General features: G+C 38.0%; 2 protein-coding genes across 2 annotated transcripts; both read left to right on the top strand.

Moving 5' to 3' along the window:
• The first annotated feature begins 1,580 nt into the window (after positions 1–1,580).
• LOC139114255 (uncharacterized) lies at positions 1,581–9,169 on the top strand. Its single transcript, XM_070675839.1, has 5 exons — positions 1,581–1,644; positions 6,480–6,553; positions 7,068–7,229; positions 7,807–7,914; positions 8,154–9,169. The coding sequence occupies exons 1-4, from the start codon at positions 1,640–1,642 to the stop codon at positions 7,887–7,889; spliced, it is 324 nt and encodes a 107-aa protein (XP_070531940.1). The 5' UTR covers positions 1,581–1,639; the 3' UTR covers positions 7,890–7,914; positions 8,154–9,169.
• Positions 9,170–14,269: 5,100 nt separating this feature from the next.
• Positions 14,270–21,458, top strand: LOC139114254 (uncharacterized). The gene is made up of 5 exons (XM_070675838.1): positions 14,270–14,528; positions 18,808–18,878; positions 19,414–19,551; positions 20,152–20,259; positions 20,497–21,458. Exons 1-4 carry the CDS (start codon positions 14,434–14,436, stop codon positions 20,232–20,234), a joined length of 387 nt encoding a protein of 128 aa, XP_070531939.1. The 5' UTR covers positions 14,270–14,433; the 3' UTR covers positions 20,235–20,259; positions 20,497–21,458.
• The last annotated feature ends 1,049 nt before the right edge of the window (positions 21,459–22,507 follow it).

Below are 22,507 nucleotides of genomic sequence, written 5' to 3'. Positions count from 1 at the left end.
AAACTTCTCTCCTACATGAAAATGAGAAAACCAATTTTGCAATAATGATTGGTTATTCTGAATGATATTCACAACAAACCATATTTGACTTCAAAAGTGTAAAATATCGTAAAACGCAAAAGGTCAAGAATATCTTCCTCTGGAAAAGACTCGCAGGTGTACAGCACATGTGATGTATACTAATAAAGTCATTGAAAGAACCAGCAAAGGGCGAAGGTCAACGTCTTTTTACAGGGATAATCCAAGACAAAGTGTAAAGGGAGGTTGGGAATCTCGTTCGTAAGTGGATATGACGACTGTAACATTCCGTTATGTAGATGTCTTTGTCCCGTTGCCAAATGATTATACCCAGATAGACATTTCAAATAAGTAGCTTTGTTTGTTGTTACAAATTACATTTTAGGCATGACAAGATCACTTGCCAGGTGTTGAACATTTTTGTATAGCACTTCATTACTTCTATTCCTTAAATACATTACGGATGGTGTTTACTCGGATGTTTGAAGGGCTGCACTCTAAAGGCGCAATTTCTTTTAGGGTCAAGTACCATCCTAAATAATAATGTTGCCCTGGGCACGAAAACTGTGGAAATGTAGCACTCCACTTTAAATAACAAAAAAAACCATTAGTTACACTGTTGTTACGTTGTAGTCATCATTTATCTCTAAAGGGTATAAACATTTCAAAGCTAGTGAGATGGTAAGAAATTAAATATGCTACTGTCTTATTGCTATCCCCTCAGCTGCGCTCATTTTAACGTTTGAGAAATGACAGAAACTTTATTCCCGTCTTGCTGTGTTCGGTGATGCTGGAACGATACGTGGAAATGGGCCGGTGGCTTTTTTATGACCAGGTACCTTCGTTGACGCTCCCTCTGAGTGGTGTATTTGAGATGAGGCTATGCCATTGTCATCGGATCGTCAGACCGAGCAAAACAACACAGAGGGACATTATAAGAAAAATTGTGACTTTGTTATGTATATATTTTGAGCAAGCCAACGACGAAAAAACCAGCAAAACCAAAACAGCTCAAAAGAAAATAAAATAGTCGTTGTAAACAATTATGGGGTAATACACTGGTAGTATTCGGCTCCAACTGAGGAGCGGAAAAACAAGCAGAGAGAAAGACAAACGGACAGACAGACATAAGGGCTAATGATTGGCGCAGAGGCAAAGCCGAAAAAAAGACAAAAAAAATTACATGGACAAGCAAGACAGAAGAAGAGTATCTGGACATTGTGGAAGTTGGATGGGTTAAGCTGAAACGTTTTCAAATTCCTGTTTACTAATGTATCGCATAAAGAGCTCTCCCGACGACACCTCTAGTTATACTAGTGATGCAACTACAGCATTGGTAGTTCGGCGTTTGTTTTGGCAAACACACATAATGACATGGCAACTCTAATGAAATCGTTACACGTCATCATAATTACTCACTTCAATGTAACTCGACCAATCACATTGCACAACGCATAAAGATAAAAATATCAGTCCAATCAGAAAGTAGCAAGCTTTTTCGTTTAGTTTTCTCTTGTTGTGGTTTAGAAGTCCATGACAACTAACACCTATAAAAAGGCATGATGACACTTCGCTAGTTAGTCTTATTGCGGAGGACGACGCCAGTAGCCATCGCAGCACAATGAGGTATGTGAAATGTTATTCTAAGAGTCATTTCTTTGAGTTCCTATGCAGAATGATTATTGAATTTGCAGTATTCGGCAACAATGCCACTCTTTATCAGTGTGAGGACAGGAATCATACATTTTCATGGCGATTTATTTATCTGTCATGTAAATGCATATTTTTTACAGATACAGGATATCAGTGATTTTGAAGTGTTAAACTTTGTGACTAGTCATTTCAACCGTTTAAGGTAGAATGCCATAGGGGAACAGATAATCTGATTCAAATTTGCACAATACTTTTCTGATCTACTCTTTGTTATGGCTCATTTTGAGCCCTTAGAGTATAAAAAATCGCTGTCTTATTTTTGTAAAAATCGATTTTTTTTGAAGACTTAACACAGAGATTGAACCCATTTTTTATTTCTAATGTAGGCTCAGGTAAATATAAGGTAATTTCTTTTCCGAAAATGGAAAATTTCCTGGTGACCTCTGATTTGTATTGAAAGTTTCATTGAGGAAAGTTTGAGCAAAAGGTTAACTCTTTCACTATCGAAGCGAATGCTATTTTGATTTTTATCAGAAGTGCGACTGGCTCGATCTTCCGATTTAAAACAACGATGTAGTAAACACTTACATCACATTCCGCTTTGGACATTTTACGGATCAGCGACAATGAAGAAACAAAGGATTTGTAACAATTTCTTTGAGAACTGTGCGATCACCACTGCCGAGTACATGAGAATTTCGCCGACGACACAACATAAAATAATCTAGATATTGACGTCATATAAAAATCTGATTAGCCTACGAGCGAAAACTTAATATTAAAATAGTGTCTAGTTCATTACACAAATGACTGAATAATGGATAATTAGTCAGTCAGTGTCATCAAACCTTTAGTATGACATAATGTCACTATGGCCAATGTATCAGTATAGTTTAAGGGAGACGTGGGTTTTAGCAATATACAGAACAATCCACACCATTCTTAGATACATTCGGAAGTTGGCCGGAAAAATATTTATTGTTTCCTAGACAGTTCTTATAAATCATTCCAAATATCTATACCAGATATCTGGTATAGATATTTGGAATGATTTATAAGAAGTGCCAATTCATCTAAAAGTCCGATCCGATCTAGCTCTCTTATTTTCGGTACATGTCCTAAACAAAATGATACAGAGAATATCGCAATTCTTATGAAGACGAATCGGAGGGAAAGGCGCAGCGTTAAAGTCCGAGTGCGTTATACATCTTACATTCATGACTTGAACTTGGAATGGGACTATTAGTGACCTGGCATGTTTATGCGAAGTGACAATAATTATTCTTCTCGAGCCGAATTGTGCGATCCAGGACGCGCTTCTGAAACCCTGAGCAAGTAGACATACGGAGCCGGAAGAATCCTGGCAATCGTTCAATAGGTCCCCTAAATTGTCTAAAGAGTCATGAATGCGCAGAGAGACCAGCTAAATCATCATACTTTGAGCGCCTTGAAACGGTCACCGCTCAATAAAACAGTTTTAGTGCACGCAAAACCCTATTCTACGCGGTCGTAGATAAATAGAAATACTTAATACTGAGTACAGTGCAACAAGAAACGTATGGCGATAGTGAAACAGCACAGAGTAAATTATTGATATCTTAATATTGATTAAATTCAGTGTACTTTGTGATATCTGTGCACGTTATGTTAAGCATTGATACGTAAACCGCTTAACTTTTCTAAGGTTGAAAGGGAGAGATTCAGACAAACTGCAGGAACAAAAATTGTCCCTAGACCGAACTCGTGATGCTGTCCCCAAAATACAGTATGTAATAATGCATTATACTTTAATTGTGCATCAGATTAACGAATTGTGCCTGGTGCTGTCCATCTATCATAGTGTGTAACAGAAATGGTCTTTAGCGTAAGTGAGCGATCCTGATGAAGGACTGCATTCTACCAACTTTCGCCCAAGTCTGCATTGTTCAGCCTAAATCTTAATTGTTCAGCCTAGGTCTTAAATGCTTACATTAAGGTAACATGCGCCTCGAAAGTGGACGACTTAAACTTTTGCTCAAACTATCCTAAATGAAGCTTTCAGCCATACTATTGCCAAATCAAGAATAAAAATCAGGGGTCACTGTGCAAATTTTGCTCCTAGAGAAGCACATTACCTGACATTTTTTTAAAAATCAAAACGGTCGGCATCCCCGTGTTAACTCTATGAAAAAAAACAAAGTTTGGATTTTCGCAAAACTAATATGGTGAAAATTTTTCTTTCTGTAAGAGCTTTAAAATGAGCCCCTACAAGTGGTAGATCAGAAAAGAATTGTAGAAATTTGAGAGTTCGATATCTGTACCCTACCTTAATATCCTAAAGGCGTCAGTGTTTTGTGGTTTTGAAATCTGACGTTTTATGGCATTTAGAAGTTAAGCAATAATCTTTCCGTCTGTAACCCTGTTTTCACGACCAAATCACTACGATGGTGGGTGGGAGAGGAATTTGGCGTATCGGAGTCACTGCCCAGAATGTCGTTGAAGTTGAATCTCTCAAATACGTTGTCCCTGATTAAAGGACATACATGCATTTGTTGGGCCTGGACCCTCAATTATCCGCCCCGGGCTCTCTTACAATAGTTGCTTTACAAATGTCCCAAGTTTATTACACATTTCGCGGTTGCTGTTAACCTACAAAATATAGTGATATTTCAAACAATGTCCCACCCCTGTTAGTCTTCGTTATGTATTTAATACTCATTGTGTTCTATACTGTGTTTTTCAAAATCAGCGTAAAGCAGGTGTGAAAAGATGATGATTACAGATACAAACATTGTATTAACATCCGAAGTATGTGATGCAAATTTCTTGGTATTTTACGCGCCAATATTTGCTTATGAATGCTTAGATATAGATCCCTTTATTCATACTGATGTATTTTGCGCGTGTTGTGTAACTGTGGTAAATCCTTCCATAAGCTTCTTTAATGTCGGAAAAGAATTCAAACTCTCAGATCATTTACCAGGTGCACAAGATAAGGTCGTAAAATACCAATGCAGCAAGTCGTAAATAACTAAGGGATCCAGTTTCTAAGGAATTGTGATTAAAAAATACAAACAAACAGACGAGTATGCAAACATGAATTTATAAGAAGAAAGTAGTCAGCATGCAGTTAGTTCAAGCAATATATATTACAGCCCAAACAAGGGACAATGCGCCCGAGGGTAGGTACCAATTTGTCCTACGCCAGGGAGCCAAATGGTCTCCTGCCTCGAGGGTACGTAGTCCCGTGCACGGTCCCGCTATCACCCGTGTTTTGGGCTACGATGTTGTTGTTAAATGTCTTTCTTACATAGTTCTTACTCAAATTGTTTGGTTTTATTAGCATATGCCAATCATATGCCTTACTTTCGTGTTAGATAAAAATCTGTTGAACAATGGAACGATTTGCATCGTCGAATGGTGCATTGATGTATTCAAATCACTGTTATGAGGTTTGTTGATTTTTCATAAGTAATATTCCTAACAACTGGATCTCTTATGCCATGCATGTAATTTGAAAATTTCTAAATACCAAAGTTGTCAAAATCAGTTGATGACTATGACTATGTGACCCGCGACGTCATCGACGAGTTACCATTAAATGTATGGAGCGCGCGACGTTCGATATAAGAGGCGTGTAATAAACGCGGGCTAAACAGATACGATTGGGGATTAGAAATGTCATAGCAACACTCACTGTTAATACGAGAGCATCCACTGAGGATATGATCAAGTCGTGAACGCTGAACAACCACATGACATCAGGTACCGCCAACGAAGCTGTTCGTGCAAAAATGTGTTCTTGCGCATTTTTTCAGCGGGCAGGCACATTTTAAAACAAATCAGCGGGCGGGGAGAACAAGTCAATATTTACAGTAGGCGGGTAAGAAATATCAGTTTTTACAGTGGGAGGGAAGAAAATTTCTGGCAGTAGATACCGGAAAATAGGTAGAGGGAGGGGAATGGTTGGTAGAATTTTAAGAAAGATTAGGCCCTAAGCGCCTAATCAGAGGAGAGCAATGTCTAAAGGTTTAAATCATAAGATTTTGCTTGCACAGTTTTGCGTTGATCTTGATTGCTACACACGCACGTCTACGTGTGGGTGATAGATAAATAGTTGCGTAAATGAAATGTCCATGTTGGAATATGTACATCTAGTGGGCAAAGGGGAATTTCAATGGTTTGGGAGGGCAAGTGGGGAGCTTGCATTCTTGTGGAGAGCGGGAAGCCGGCAGACCATAGATACTGGAGGGCAGTGGGCATCATAATTCAGTGGGGCATATTTTCCGCATATGCAAGTGGGAGGGCAGTTACGAACAACCATACTTTCCCCCCACAAGTTTAGGTCAAGGTCAAAAATATGTAAAATCAGTATATCAGCTTTCGAAACGTGTTTCGTGATGATTTTGTAATATTGAAAAAATTTCCAGTTGGCGGCACCTGATATGTAGAAGGTCTATACTGACCAAACAGGTGGTTAATTACCCCCATGCACTTTAACAGTATTTGATTCGAACTGCAGCAAAGAATTTGACAACAGACAGCACATGGCTCGGTGATATATCTGCCCTATAAAATATCAGCCGTCGCCATGCCTACTTTCCTTTTTAATGTCTCTTCTTTCATGTTCATGGCATCCTCAATCCCGGAAAAAACCACGGGAAGACTGCCCTGAACTTCTTCAGATAAATTCAACATCATGTCTCCTTCAGTTGTTACAACCAAATTTCAATTGTGAGCTAGATGCAGCAAATTTTATAGCGAAACTCAAGATGTAATGTATACAGAGTTAAGCATTTCTGAATCAATAATGGTTTGTTTTATTTCAGGGGTCTCTATATAGTTCCTATTCTATCTGTGCTCGTAATCGCCGTTACCTTGGTGAAGCCAGCACTCTCCCAAAGTAAGTATAAAGTCGACACGATGATGACGTCATACATACACCAGACGTCTTTAATTCGATAGAGTAAGCTTGCGTCGTTAGGATACCTGGCGTGATGTTGACAAGGCTTTGGTTGGCCCGAATATCAAGTTATGTATCGTTGGTTAGTTTACAGATGCAGTTTAATGTAAATGGAAGCTGCACCGTGTATTACATATTCATGACGACCAAGTTTGACTTAGCTGCAGATTGCGAATGTAAAGATAAAGAAAAAATGTTGCAATGCCACAACGCAGACTTTTCCATGAATAATAAGTCTCGAATTCAAAGAGAAGTTTAATGCTCTGAATCGAAATTTGAACCTGTTTATAAGCCTAACTTCTTTTTATTGAATACTCGTTCTGACATACGATTAAAAGTAGAAGATATTCATCGTGAAAATTGAGTCTATACGATCATGAATGGTAATCAATAGATAATATCTCAGTTTTCCTAATGCAAGTCAACCTTTATTTATTTATTTTGGTCTCGATAGCCACCCTCGTGACGGATGACCCGACTACGAATCCACAGGTGCCGGGAGCTACACCGACACAAGGCGGCGGAACCCCTCCACCTGGCGTTACAAATCCTGCGCCGACCCAAGGCAATGATACGGCAACCGATGATGCAGATCCGACAGTAGAAATGACTACTGGTAAGGAAATGGTGATACAAATACTTTGACGATACTTAAAGGAGAATGTGCCATACCCCTAAGACTCATAAAGGTCTTTTAAAATGTGTAACCTTGGTTCAACAATTCTTAATATATTGGCGGTTTTATTGCATATTCTTCAAAAACTGCCACGCAAACGACCTAACCATCAACCCTTGGAATCGCGATATGACTTCTTTATCGTTCAATGTTCAATATTGCCATAACATGTAGCCGAAGTTTGCCTGTGCTTTCAAATGGCTTTACGTTGTCTTATCTTTTTTAAACCGTCACAACTTATCCTACACCATACCCAATGAGAATGTTAGGCTTTAAGTATATGCAATGATACATATGCTTTTTCCTAACCGGGTTGATACCTAGTGACAAACGACAATGTTCGGAATTATGTTAACGCTGCTATATCTACAGGGACATGTGCAACACAGCCCCAATATCGAAGGTATTTTTGTAACCTACAGCTCTCGGGGTGCAATAAAAAACATGACTCATGGCTTTTAGGAGAATTACCATTATATGTAAGGGTAAAAGCCATATTTATTTGATTCCTCCACAGCTGGTGCAAATGATCCCACAAAATATACAATCTTTGGGTTGACGGCAGTGTTATTGCCACTGCTCGGTCGCTATTACTCCTAAGTATCTCGGAAATGTCACGGTTGAGGTAAGCTTGCTCATCACTTGACTACGGCAAAGAATTACTTTTTGATGGAGTTATGAAGAGACAGAATGCTACAGCATAAAAGGAGAAATATTCATAACACAGGGTACCTTTTCCATATACTGACATTTTTCTGTATGACGTAATTGCCAAACTGTCGCAGTATTGGAGTGACGAATAAAGCTTTATATACAGAGATTATAAGTTTTACAGTATACACTCATTTTGTCGTTTATTGATAGGTGTACAACACAATACCTGACCTTCACCGAAATGTGAGTTACATGGAAAGACGGTATGGTACACCTCACCTGATGGACGGTTGAGAATCAGCATTTATTCATGAGTGTATTTATTCTGATGAGTTCCGCAGACCAACGCTTAACTGCGTTTTCCTGTTCCCGTGCTACTGAAAATGGAAGTGGATTTCAGTGATATTCGGCCCATGTGACTCTTTTACAAACATGTCACTGAGCAATATATTATCTGTATAGCCAAATGGTCTCATGATTTTGATATCCCCCTTTCAAAATGAAGGCCGCGTCTCCATTCCAACGGTACAACATTGTGGAGTTTGATTTGCTTGGTGATATGAATTGCTGCAAATCATATCATTGGGCAAAGCATTCCCTTTCATGGTGACATAACGTCCAATTTGATCAATGACCGGTTCGTTCATAAATAATTCGTCGGAACCCCGCTCTTGATTGCTCTTGATCGTCGAAGGAGTGTGACGTCAGATAGCAGATGATCATTCTCAGACTATTGATAAGTCGATCACACGCAATCATAGTCCTATTTTATAATTTCCTACACTGGATTTTCTGTTTAACTGTCAAAAAAATAACGTCAGCACAAATTATCACTAAAATGATGACTTCAACATTTATGATAACAAGCATACGGACATGAAGGTACTATAGATGAGATTGGAGTATCAATTTGACCTCTTTTTCTATGACTCTGTACTGGATTCTGTGTGCCTGTCGATATACACACGTGTGTGACTGTTGGAGTCACCATGCTCACAGATATTTGTTCGGAAAGGGTCACATGGCGCCTTTTTCACAACTCCGTTTTTATTCGTGGCAAATGTAGGACAGAAAAGACAAAACAGAGATTAGTATTACTGAGTTATATACTAGTTAGATGTATTCCATTGTGATGTCATTTTCATGTGCTCCCGTCATGAAATTCATAAATCTTGGTTTAGTTTGAGTTTTTGACTCATTAAATATGAAAAAAAGTTACTGAAAAATGCTTACTTGTTTTTTGTCAATGTTTCGCAGTTTCGAAAAATATTATTTCGCGCTTATCCGTTTTGTATGCTCTTCATCGCTGCAGCGTGTTTGATAGCTTAAGTGGGCTGAAATTATATATATATATATATATATATATATATATATATATATATATATATATATATATATATATATATATATATATATATATATATATATATATATATATATATATATCAAGCATTCAAAGGGTATGTAACATCCAAAACTAATATTTGCACATTTTTGAAGCTTGGTCAAATGTTTCTTACCATGAACTCTGCCTAAAGAATCCAGTTTGTATTTTGTTGGGTTATAAGGAGAACCTACGGGTGAAAACGTATAGCCTTGCAGACGATAGCTGCCCATGCTGTCACTTCTACCGCTGGCGTGGAGGCTTCGTTCAGTTGAAAGAGGGCACCAATGAAATCGGGTGCTTTTTACTTGCTGTGAATGATAACGATTGCTAGAATTTATTTATGTCATATTGCCATTTCCATGAACTCACAGAACGGGGATCGCACGATGGTATGTCCGAACTAGCATGTGCCGATAAGTCTGGCAATTTGACACATAACTTTGGTTCTCTCTGCTGGACAATAGTGCAATATATTGCGTGTAGACTGCAAACAGAGAACGAATGGGTAGCGGCAATCTAGATCACTGTATTTGTACTGCTCTTAAATTTACATTGTTCTGTTGACAAGCAAGGTAGCGGGGGCGTTTCATGTTATTATTACTATGTGAGAAAGCCATCGTGTTGTCACGTCGCCTAGTGGATGATAGTCGTCTTCTGGCATGTATACTGTTGTTGATGGTTGTCATTATCCCACGCACACATACATACAGGGCGGTAATAACACACGTACAGGCGAAAGGTAATTGCATGATTCGACTTGAGTTTAATCAGGATACATGTACCGTACTTGTACACGCGTGTACGTCGGTTGTCTACAATGACTTGGTCCACCATGCACCACGATTAAACAGACACATTTTCTCGCACAAGTCAGCACTTCCAAGTCTCAGGGAGAAGACATTTCTCCATGTGTCAATCTTGAAAGTGTATGCTTAAACTTTGTGTATGAATTCCAAATACTATGCTTTCAGTAGTTCTCGTCATGGCGAAAATTTGATTTACACTTGAAAATGTAGACATAAGAGCTCATATTACCATTATCATACATGCTTTGTCTGTATTGTTTATCATCCACCGTGCCAAGAGTATATTACTCTCTGAACAGTAGCATAGCAGCAACAAAAATAACATGTATATTAAATGGTTTATATCTCTTCCTTAAAGCGAAGATCAAATGACAAACGGAAGAAATTCTATTTCACAATTTGAATTTCTTGCAGTACAATCACTTCCAACATTCCCCTAAGAATACACAGCATTGGAAAAATTCGTTGGTTTTGCCAAAGAAAGGGATAATGTTGTAGGTAAATTACAGTAAAACTACATTTAATTAAAAGAAAACAACTTCTACATAAGTGTGAAACCTATTTACTTTATAATTGTCTTCTTGGGATTTACGAGGAGGGAATAGCTAAGGATAGTTGGCCATTTATGAACGATATTTACAGCAAACCACATTTGATATCAAAAGTGTAAAGCATCCGAAATGAAATCAAAGTCAAGTACATCTTCATAAGGGTATAACTTGCAAAGTGTACGGCGCATTAACGACTCAATAAAGTCATTAGAATAAAAAGCAAAAACAGTGATCACATATTTAATGCGACTCAGGTTCAAAGGTCAATTTTAGCATTTTTTTTAATTTCAAATTTCAAACCCCTGACACGTGGCCTTACTTTTGGCGAAAAGTGTTAGGTCACATCGTACCGGGAAATTCCTGAAATATTACTAAAATGGAAAACCATCACCTACAGCGCGTGTCATTATTTTCCTTTTGTCTCAACGGTCGTGGACCACTGACGACGATATCTTTGATAAACATGCAGAGATTATGTATATATTCCCGTTGTCAGGCGCATGTGCAGTCTTCAAAATAACAGTGAGCGTTAGTACAGCGTGGACAGTGCGTATGAAATGGCTGACCTCCAGCAGACAAACGCCGGCGCTCGTGGTCACCCTTACCGTCGAAAACGCAAGCGAGGGCTGGATGAATCCTTAAGAAAGGACGCGGTGTTGTTCGCAAGTGTAACATTCCGACATGCTAATGTCTTTGTCCCGTTGTCAGATGACTAGGCCCAGCTGAACAGTAGCTGTTCAAATAAGTAGCTTTCTTTGTCGTTACAAATTAAATTTTAGACATGGCAAGATCAACTGCCGGGTGTTGAGCTGTTTGCACTGCTTATATTGAATAAACACATCACAGATGGTGTTTACTAGACGTATATTTGAAGGGCCGAAATGAAATATTACTGTTTCTGATTGGATGAAAGCCAAACATCGGGGACAACAGATCACAATGATTTGTAGCACTCCAGTTAGTTATCTCATTGTTATGTTGTAGAAATCATCTGTCTCCACACTGTATAACCAATTCAAAATCCAGCTAGATGTTAATTTATCGAATATGATATATACTGTTTGCCGTCATTAGGCTGCGTTCACAAATAACGATTGGGGGGGGGGGGCTGGAGGAATCTCGATTGAAATCTTTTTTTTTCAGATCCCCCCTAAGTACCCTAAAACATTTTCAAATGCCCCCCCTCTATATGGTCAAAATTTTTCAAGTCCCCCCCCCCAACTATCACAGGCCCGCATATTTGTAAAGGATGTGAGCGCAGAAAAAATAAACATGTATTGCGCCGTTCTGCTCACAGGTGTTCAACACTACCTGTATTAGCACTTTGTATAGTCATATTCCCAAGGCAAGTTCTTTAAATGCATCAGTGATTTTTTTAGATTTATTGGTCTAAAAGCCAACTTGAGTTAATCCAACTCTGGCCAGGTCAATTGCTCCTGTTGAAGAGCACACAAAATGAAAATTGTGAAATTCTGGCTAATTGCCGTATTGCACAGTGACCTACCAAAAAATTGTTTCAAAACTACAAGACCTATATGAATTAGATGCTACTCAAAATTGACAATACTGGAAGGTTAAAATATTCCATCAAATAAATGTTTTAATCTCTGAAATTTTGGGTGTGATAATTGCAAATTTGGTTAAAAAATAAATAATTCCATTTGGTCACATATTTTTTCTTTTAGTCTTTACTATTCAAAGTTTTACTTCTGTATCATTTTATAATAAGAGTGTGAAAATTTAGAAAATCAAGCATGGTGACCCCATCTTTTTTCTTTAATATTTGATTATTCTCATATGCCAGAATTCAAACATTTCTATGTTTTCTTCCATGTGTTGCTCTCTGGCCTGATCTTGTGTACAAGTGAGTTTCACTGTCATGAGTGTCATTTGACCACTTCTTCAACTACCATGTACATCAGAGTCAGAGCTGTCTCTGTCACTGTTCAGGTATGCAGTGACAGTGACACTGCAGTAGCAGGGTAGTATCTGATAGTGACACTACCGGTAGGCAGTAGCTGTATTAACTTTGATAATTTTGGCAATATTTTTGTTCAGTTTTACAACTGCGTGTTGAATTGTCCAGTATTCAGCTTGCTATCACAGCCTATGTATGTGTACCATGCATTTGTATCACTGACAACTGACTATCAGTCTGGACTCCAATAAATTATCACCAAATACATATTTATATTTATATATACAGGCTTTGTCGACAAACTAAATATTGTGTGTTTGAGCATGCTGTAGGGAGATAGCAAGAAACTGTAGTTGTTATATTGCATAGAAATATTGCAGAAATCATTAACAGTTGCAGCCTCTGCCCTGTTACGAGGCTCAAGTTTGTTTTTTACGACAATTCACACGTTTAGATTTTTTCGAGATATAAGTCATGAAATGTGACAAAATGGTTCTAGACTTTGTTAAATTATTACTAACATTACAACATTTTGATGACATAAAAAATGGTATTCATTTTTCATTGAATAACCTACAAAAACTTGGAATTGGAAAATGTAAAACTCAAAAGGGACCCAAACATTTTCAAGTCCCCCCCTACAGGTAGAGCAAAATTTTCAAGTCCCCCCCCCCCCATTACCCCCAAAATTTTCGAATCCCCCCTGAATTCCTCCAGCCCCCCCTAACCGTTTTTTGTGAACGCAGCCTTACCCTCAAACGCGCGCAATTTAGCGTCTTAGGAATGTAAATACCTGTGTCGCTTATTGCTCGGGCAGATGCAGATGCAGAGTGACGGGTAAGCGGAAACCGTCAAACATTATATTTAGTCACCCACAATCGTCCTTGAAGCTGCCTCTAAAAGGTAATCAGAGATAAGGCGATGCCGTTGCCATAGTTACCCCAAAGACACAACATGTTATCAGAAAGTTTTTGAACTTGAAATGAGGCGAAGAAACAAAGCCATAGTTTTCATTGTCATCTTGAATGAGAAACGAATGAAATCAATGAAAGCTAATTAAAAATACTATCGACTAAGTACAACAAACGAAGCAAACTTTGGTACGCATTTGGTTAAAATCGACAAATAAACAAATAACACGAGGGATATGGTAGGACAGATGGACATACGGACATACAGAGGATAAAATGATCGGTTACGGTTGGACAAGCAGGAAAAATGGCTATCAAAAATTGTCTCGACTAGCAAGACGAAAAAGTATCTGGACATGCTCCTTGGGGACAGTTATTCACGCTCAATTTTTTCAGTATTTTCTTGTCTATTTTTTGTGTAGGTCATTTTATCACTGCAGTAACTTTTTGAAAACGTGAATTTTATTTTATGGCTAGTTTTAATTTAAGAAACGGAATGCTCAGTTATTTGATTCTGTAGGTTCAAACCTTGCAGACCCCTTAGATCGGATTTGGTGAGAGAATGGTTGAATATTTCATTGAGGAAGGTTGTAGCAAAAGTTTTTTAATATCTTTCACTTTTAAAGGGCATGTTACCTTCAGCTGAAATGTTTAACATTCTGTTGATCAAAGCTTCTCTTTGAAAACTTTATTGACAACTCTAGTTATACTACAATGCATCTTTTTGTCATTTGTCATTTGGTGTTTATGTAGCAGACTTATTGACAAGGCAACTGTACACGAAATCGTTACATGTCACCAAAATTAATTACTTCAAAGTAACTCGATTAATCACATGGCAGCATTAGCAAATATATAAATATCGGTCCAATTAGAAAGCAGCATGATTATGTTTGGTTTCTGATTTTGCTTTCTGGATGTCCATGACAACTGACATCTATAAAAAGCGTGACACCTCGCTGGCTAATCTCACTACAGAGGAGGACGCCACTAGCCATCGCAGCACAATGAGGTACGTAGTTATTGTTGATTTCTTAGTGTTCTTGCATAGTTATCATTGAATTTAGGTCTTTGGCTGCAATGCCGGTGCTTATAAAAGCATAATAATTTTTCACTGCTTTCTGAAAGAAGTAATACTTATTATATATCTGCAAGAATTAACCCAGCCCATGTTATTTGGGCAACACATCGTTAAGTAATACCATATTATCATTCATAATAAAGTTATCATTTGAATTTATTGAAAAACACTATCTACAGTATGTCATCCTGTCCTCTTTCTTGTCTTGATGATTTTGTTTTCTGCCATTTAGGGTAGAATGAGCCTTGGGGACAGATATTTGGACTCTCAAACGTTTACTATTCTCTGCTGATCTACCTACCACACGTGGGTGTTCATTTTAAAGGTCTTTGTGTCGGAAAAAAATTACCGTCTTAGCTTTTCGAAAATGGGAAATTTATTTTTACCCATAGAGTTAACACTGGGATGGCGACCATTTTGAATGTCAAATATCGGTAAATAAATTTTGGGTACTTTCTCTTTCTAGTACCAAATTTGCACGGTGACCCCGAATTTTATTCTTGATTATGAAAGAGTATGGTTGAACATACATGGGTCCTTTGCTTGGACTAGGCCTGACTATATCAAGGGCACGGGGTATTACGATTTTGGTTGGCCATAGTTTACCCTAGAACAGTTGATTAGAAATACTGATCACGCGGCATTTCCCGATAGCCTTCTGATAACAAATACCTTGATTTCGTTACGACTGTTCGACAGTTTGTTGTATGTTTGTGTTGGTATTGTTCACCTGATAAAAGTGAAAGGCACTTCAATCAATTCCCCCTCCTCAGCTGTCGTAATGTGTGATTAAAATACCATGCTTACGTAGCATTACAAATTATATAAAGCAGGTGTAAAAAGTCAATATTGTGTGCAACGTGTTATGTACATGTTATGAACGTCACTCGCTAAGTTTCTTTCATCTGAGAAGAATGCAAATATCCCGATCGTTCAACAGGTGGGTAAGGCGAGGTCATAAAATCCTAAGGTGTCAAGAAGTAAACAACTGCAGTATTGTATGAAATACTACAAACAAAGGATAATGTACGATATCCATACGTCAGAATGGTAACACTTTCTTAGGAGAACGAGTATAAACACCGGATGTTATGTAGTCTAGACAAAGTGGTCAGCATGATATTAATAGGTAGTCTGCATTAAATACTTAGGAGTTATTGCACGAAGTTTCGGCGATACCGCGTCGTATACGAGTGATATGTCCATATTTTGACGAGTTGCGCAGCTTTCGAATTTTGATCTTTTAGAAATACCGGCCGCCATGTTGTTTGTTTACATTATCGAGCACATCGAAGATCGACGCAAAAAAAGGCCTGACGCACCAAGATTGATGACATAGCGCGGGCTGTCGTGACGTAGAACGACCAGAGAATAAATCCCGTATATTTTTTGTTTGGAGTCGACAAACTTGGCTTGTGCATGTGAAAATTAGGGTTATTACACGAAGTCAGGCCGATACCGTGCGGACACATCACAAGAATACGACGCGGTATCGCCAAACTTCGTGTAATAACCCCTTTATCATACACGCAAGCTTTAGTTATGACTGTTTTCCTACGGACTTCCCGAAATTAGCGACGAAATCAACAAAAATCGACCTTGCTTGCTCGTCGCTAGATCGCCATACTAACAACAAGTTGGTTGCTAAGGAGTGATGACAACCGTATCACTTTTTCATATTATTCCGCTATTGGGCCATTCCACTTCAAGGGAGGGTTTATGGAGCACTTTTAAAGCAAACAATTTAAATATTACGATGTCGACACAGGTTTTCACAATTTGAAGTTTTTAGTTTAAAATGACGCTGGATGTAAAACATAGGCAGGAGTGTGTAAAATGAGTGATTTTTCGTGTTTTGATACATAACCTCATCCTTGCGTGAAAGTTATGTATTGGAAAAAAATATTGGATCATCAATACATTGTTTATTATACCCTTAAACTTGTGCCAGAAGGGCGCGCCGAAAATGGAAATGACAGAAAATGAAAGTGCCAGGAGGCATTTTTTCTTTTTTCAGTATTCCATATTCTTTAATACGTGCACATGCAATTTCAGCTTTGATGCATAAAAAAGGTGAACCTCCCGATAGGCTTGCACAAAATGCTTGCGCGAAAAATGGCGACCCACTCCCAAAAAACACCGGCCCACCCCTTGAATTTGTGTCCAGTCCCTTATGGCTGTAAACGATGTAATTCAACACCTAGATACTTAAGCTAATCAACAGGAAACTTGCCGTAAAGCGCTTCTATCATGATGCACTGTCAACCGGTATCTTAATCTTCAGCAGCGTAGACGACATGAAAACACTTCACCATATCGGACCGTGAACGATGGCAGGTGTCGGCAAATGATACTAATTTTCAATGCGTTCGTTTGTATGTTTTTGGTACAACTGTACTTGCACCTAAGTGCAATGCCCATGAACTGACTGCAAACAACAAAAGTTTGACCAAACCATAATGACATTTCGGATTGTCATTTGTCTTATTCGCTCTGCTGTTTTATATGTATATGAACATACCAACGAAGGTCATGCATACCAGCGTAGTAAGTAGTACGGTTACAGTAAAAATATAATTCGTATTTCAACAGGTTAAAATACGGGTTGATATCAGTACCGTATAAACAATAGGAGAATGATAATACAGGCATAGCATGTATGATAAAGTTACTAAACATACAAAGATTATACGGGGAAGTTAGAGAGACTTTTTTACCCTTTGGAAACAGAGGAATATTCACAGTGTCAGAAATGGGCAGATGGATAGGAAATGACGTCGCAAAACTATGGCAACTAAGGAGAAAGGGGTAGGTGAGATAAGGGAGGGATACATGTACAGATCAGCAGAGTGGAAAGAATGGTATGAGAAGGGGACAATCTAAACATTCGGAACAGAGAAAGAAACAGACAGGGACAAGGAAGAAGATAATTTATGGATGTTATAGTCACACAATCATAAACTGAAACAAAATGCACTATGATTCTACTACCAAAACTTACATTTTTGATCTTACAAACTATGTGATGAATTCTTTAAGGTAAAGGGCGACGAATTCGGACGCGCACACGCTTTAGAACGTTTCTGCGCAGATTTAACTCCAGCCTGCCGCAAATGGGTTATTTTGCAGCGCATGTATTTAACATCACCTGTCATTGTTGAAATTGCGCTTTTACCTAATTTTTTGACCCAGTCTCTTAGAAATACATGTGACCTTTAACCTTGTCATATTTTGACCCCCTAGGAAGCTGGATTTTATTCAATATGAGCGCAAAATTAACATTTCTCTCCCATTTACTTGGCGCATATTACCCATTCACCTAGAGATATTGTAAAAAGTAGCGTGGTGACACCTTTTATTAAAAGTGTAAACTAAATGGTATTATGTCAGGATTTTATTCGCCAAGTTTGGTCAAAATGACACCATTCAAAGCAACAGGAAGAAAGTTCGAAAATTATGTAGTGATATAATTTCGATATCGTCATTTTGTAATCGATACTTATGTTAAAATTTCTTTACAAACATCATGAAAACTATACATTCGATAGATATTGATCTTAATCCTTGGTATATATTAAAATTAACTCATTTGCTAAGCGTTTTATAATTGCTTTCTTTAGTTTAAGTGAATTATATCATTTTTATTTATTTCTAACGACGCCATTTTAACGTCCGTTTCCATGGAAACGAGCGTGGTGACCCCCATTTTTTATTTCATTTTTGCACTTGCACAACTTCAAAGAATATTTGTGCAAAGTTTCAAGAAAATGACACCACAACCTAATTTTGACGTAATTCGTAGTGCTTCACCTTAAAGCGATTCAAATATGGAGGTTCTATGCTGAAAGGTGATTAATAAGTGTCTCTATGCCGCTTAGCACTTGATTCCGAATTGAGCAAACAGCCTGATAACGATAAGCACATAGTTCCGTGATATCATCTACCCTGCAAAATGTAAGCCCCTACCTTGCTCACTTTTCTCTTTGAGTGTTTATTTTTCACATACATGACATCCTCGATGCCGAAAACAAATGGTACTTCGACTTGGACCTTTACTGGTAAACTGTAACGTGTTCCTTTCGTATTTACAACAAATTCAGTTGGTGGCCAGCGTCGACGTCGGCAAATTTTTAAGCGACTTGCAAGGTGTGACGTATGTTGTTTAATGCACATTGTTTTTCAACAAAAACAGTTTTTATTATTATTCCAGGGGTCTTTATGTAGTTCCTGTTCTATCTGTGCTCGTAATCGCCGTTACCTTGGTGAAGCCAGGTTCCACAAGTAAGTATAAAGTTGACAAGATGATGACGTCACACATACATCAGGCATCTTTAATTCGATGTAGTAAGCTTGTTTTGCTAGATATTCATTGAATTACATTCCCTGGTGTTGCAAAGGCTTTAATTGGCCTGAATATGACGTCATACATCATTGGTTTAATGGAAAGTTGCACAGCGTATTGCACATTCATGACAACCAATTCAGCAAATGCATACATAACGAGTTTAACTTAGCTGCAACTTGCGAATATAAAGATAAAGAAAAATTTTACACTGCTACAATGTAGACTTTTTCATGATAAATATGTCGGTAAGTCTTGAATAGAAGACAAGTTTTTACACTCTAAATTGAAATTTTAATCTACTAATGAGCCTTACTTCTTTTTATTGTATACTCGTTCCGACATTTGATTAAAACTAGTAGATATTCATCATGGAAATAAAGTCTATACGTTAATGAATGATATTCAGTAGATAATTTCACATTATTTTCATAATGCAAGTCAACCTTCATTAATTTATTCTGACCTCGATAGGCACCACTGAAGCGACAGAGATAGCTACGCTGACGCAAGGTGGCGGAACCACTGTACCTGGCGTTACAACGCCTGCGTCAGCCACAGGCAATGATACAACAACCGATGATGCAGATGCGACTGTAGAAATGACGACTGGTAAGGAAAAATAGAGATAAAATTTTTTTGACGTAAGTTAAAGAAGAATGTGCAAAACCCCTAAAACTTTCAATGGTCATTTGAAATGTACAACCTTGGTTAATCAATGTTAAATTTATTGTCGGTTGATAGAGTATTCTTTATAAACTGCCATGCTATCTAAAGACTATCAACTCTTGGAATCGCGACATAACTTCTTTATCGTTCAATGTTCAATATTGCCATAACATGTAGCATGTTCTATTTCGCCCAAGTTTGCCTGTGCTTTCAAATGGCTTGATGCTGTCTTATCATTTTTAAACCGTCACAACTTAGCCAACACCACCGGCACCCATTGAGAATTATGGCCCGGGCTTCAAGTATATGCCATGATACATATACTTCTTCCTAACCGGGATGATACCTAGTGACAGACAACGATGTTCAGAATTATGTAAACACTACTTCATCTGCAGGGTCATGCAACACACCCAAGAGGTAAAAGGTAGTTTTTGTAACTTACAAGTCTTGGGCTGCAATTCAAACACTAAACTCAAGGCTTTTAGGAGAATCGCCATGAGATGTAACGGTAAAAGCTATATTTATTTCATTCCTCCACAGCTGGTGCAAATAGTCCCACAAAATATGCAATCTTTGGGTTGACGGCAGTGTTATTGCCACTGCTCGGTGGCTATTACTCCTAAGTATCTCGGAAGTGTCACAGTCGAGGTAAGCTTCCTGATCACTTGACTACGCCAAAACAATTGACTTTTAGATGGAGTTATGCCAAGACAGAATGCTACTGGACAAAAAGGCAGATATTCGTAAAGGGGTACCTTTTCCGTATACCAATATTTTTCTGTACTATGTGGTGATCGTCCAACTGTCGGAATATTGCAGTAACGAATAAAGCTTTATACACAGAGATTGTAAGTTTTATACACTCATTTTGTTGTTTATTTATAGGTGTACGACACAATACCTGACATTCAGCAAATGTTAGTTCTATGAAAAGATGGCATGGTACACTTCACCTGACAGATGGTTGAGAATTAGCAATTATTTATTCCGATGAGTTCCGCAGACCAACGCTTAACTGTGTTTCCTGTTCCATTGCATCCTAAAAATGGAAGTTGATTTCAGTGATATTCGGCCTAGTATGTGACCCTTTTAAAACTTATATAGCCGAGTGATCTACGTCATCACTCTAATTTTGAGCTAAATATCCCCCTTTCAAAATGAATGCCGCGTCTTCATTGTGATAGTAGAACATTGTGGGTTTTGGTTGGCTTGGTGATATGAATTCCCGCAAAACATATCATTGGGAAAAGCATTTCCTTTCGTAGTGACATAACGTCGAATTTGATCAATGACCGGTTCGTTCATAGATAATTCGTCAGTACCCCGCTCTTTATTACTCTTGATCATCGATGGAGTGTGACGTCAGACAGCTGATGATCATTCTCAGACCGTTGATAAGGCGATCACTTGTAATAATAGTCCTATCTTATAATTTCTGTACACGTGATTTCCTGGTTAACTCTCAAAAAAAATAATGTCAGCACTGATTATCACTAAAATGATGACATCAACACTTATGATAACTAGCACACAGACATGAAGGTACTATAGATGAGATTGGAGAATCAGTTTGACTCTTTTCTATGACTCTGTACTGGATTCTGAGTACCAGTAGATATACACACATGTGTGACTGCTGAAGTCACCATGCTCACAGATATTTCTTCGGATACGGTCACAAAGCGCCTTTTTCACAACTCAGAAAAGACAAAACAGAGACTAGTATACTTGAGTTACATACTAATTATTTCATTGCGTTTTCGTTTTGATATGCTCCCGTCATCGACTTCATAAATGTTGGTTTGCTTTGAGTTTGACTCATTAAATATGAAAGAAGTTAGTGAAAATGCTTTCATGTTTTCTGTAAATATTCTCCCGGGCTTGATTAATTAAAATTGTGCCAATCCGTGTTGTATGCTCTTCACAGTGCATTTGAAGGTTTAGAGCTGGCTAAAACCGTGTACAACAGATTTGTAAAATATATATAGTACTGCAAGCATTCAAATCGAACGTAACGTCCAAAATATATAACATTTGCACATCTTGGAATCTTGGTCAAATGTTTCTTACAATGAGCTCTACATAAAGAATCCAGTGTGTATTTTGTTGGCTTATAAGGAGCGCCCACAGGTTTAAACTTATAGTCCTGCAGTTGGTCTGTTGGATCGTAGTTCACTTCGACCGCTGGTGCCATTCAAATAGTTGTTGGAAAAATCCAGAATACGGCGAACAAGTGTGACCCAAGTGATGGTCACTCTACATCCTAGGCTGAATAGTTTTGTCAACCCTGGTCATTTAAATACACTGGCCATGGCAAAGAAAGAGATTCTCAAATGAAACGACCTTATGAACATAGAGAAATGACACGGTGACCATTCAAACCATCACTTGAAAGGTTTGTTATCGGCATGATGAGAAACGGAGACTTCGGATAGAAACCATCATTAAATCCGTATCGTGTGCTATCAGAACATGAGACTGATGATGGCTTTGGGATTCATGAATGATAAAATTGCAAGAGATGATGTAACCAAAAAAACTATAAAAACCGAAGGTAACACCACGAAACATGAGTTCACGAATTACACTGGACGCTACTGACGAACCATTCTAGCATTGTTACATCACAACAATATTAATGTCTTCCTCCGTGATATGTATGCTTCAACTTCTGTCGTAGAACATAAAAGCAGTTTCATATGCTGACCGATTAAATTTGTTAAAGCTTCGAAAGTTCAAACAACTTATTATTCTTGCCTGGAGTGGTGATTTCCCCTGCGTTGTTTATGCCTTAAGTCTAAGATATTTTCATTAAGGTTCAGTCAGTTAAAAGGAGGAGAGTACAGCCAAAATACAACTGTCAATTATATCAGAATATTTTTTTGGATGACTGAGG

Source organism: Ptychodera flava, chromosome 16 (genome assembly GCF_041260155.1).
Source record: "Ptychodera flava strain L36383 chromosome 16, AS_Pfla_20210202, whole genome shotgun sequence".
In the NCBI taxonomy this organism is placed as follows: domain Eukaryota; kingdom Metazoa; phylum Hemichordata; class Enteropneusta; family Ptychoderidae; genus Ptychodera; species Ptychodera flava.
The sequence above is the reverse complement of the archived record's forward strand: the minus strand, read 5'-3'. Positions and strand labels throughout refer to the sequence as shown.

Excerpts from the sequence above, each read along its gene's own strand:
- LOC139114255 (XM_070675839.1), top strand. Across the intron at positions 6,554-7,067 it reads GAAGCCAGCACTCTCCCAAA|CCACCCTCGTGACGGATGAC; the intron begins GTAAGTATAAAG and ends TGGTCTCGATAG. Across the intron at positions 7,230-7,806 it reads GACAGTAGAAATGACTACTG|CTGGTGCAAATGATCCCACA; the intron begins GTAAGGAAATGG and ends ATTCCTCCACAG.
- LOC139114254 (XM_070675838.1), top strand. The coding sequence starts at position 14,434 with ATGTCCATGACAACTGACATCTATAAAAAGCGTGACACCTCGCTGGCT. Across the intron at positions 14,529-18,807 it reads AGCCATCGCAGCACAATGAG|GGGTCTTTATGTAGTTCCTG; the intron begins GTACGTAGTTAT and ends TTATTATTCCAG. Across the intron at positions 19,552-20,151 it reads GACTGTAGAAATGACGACTG|CTGGTGCAAATAGTCCCACA; the intron begins GTAAGGAAAAAT and ends ATTCCTCCACAG.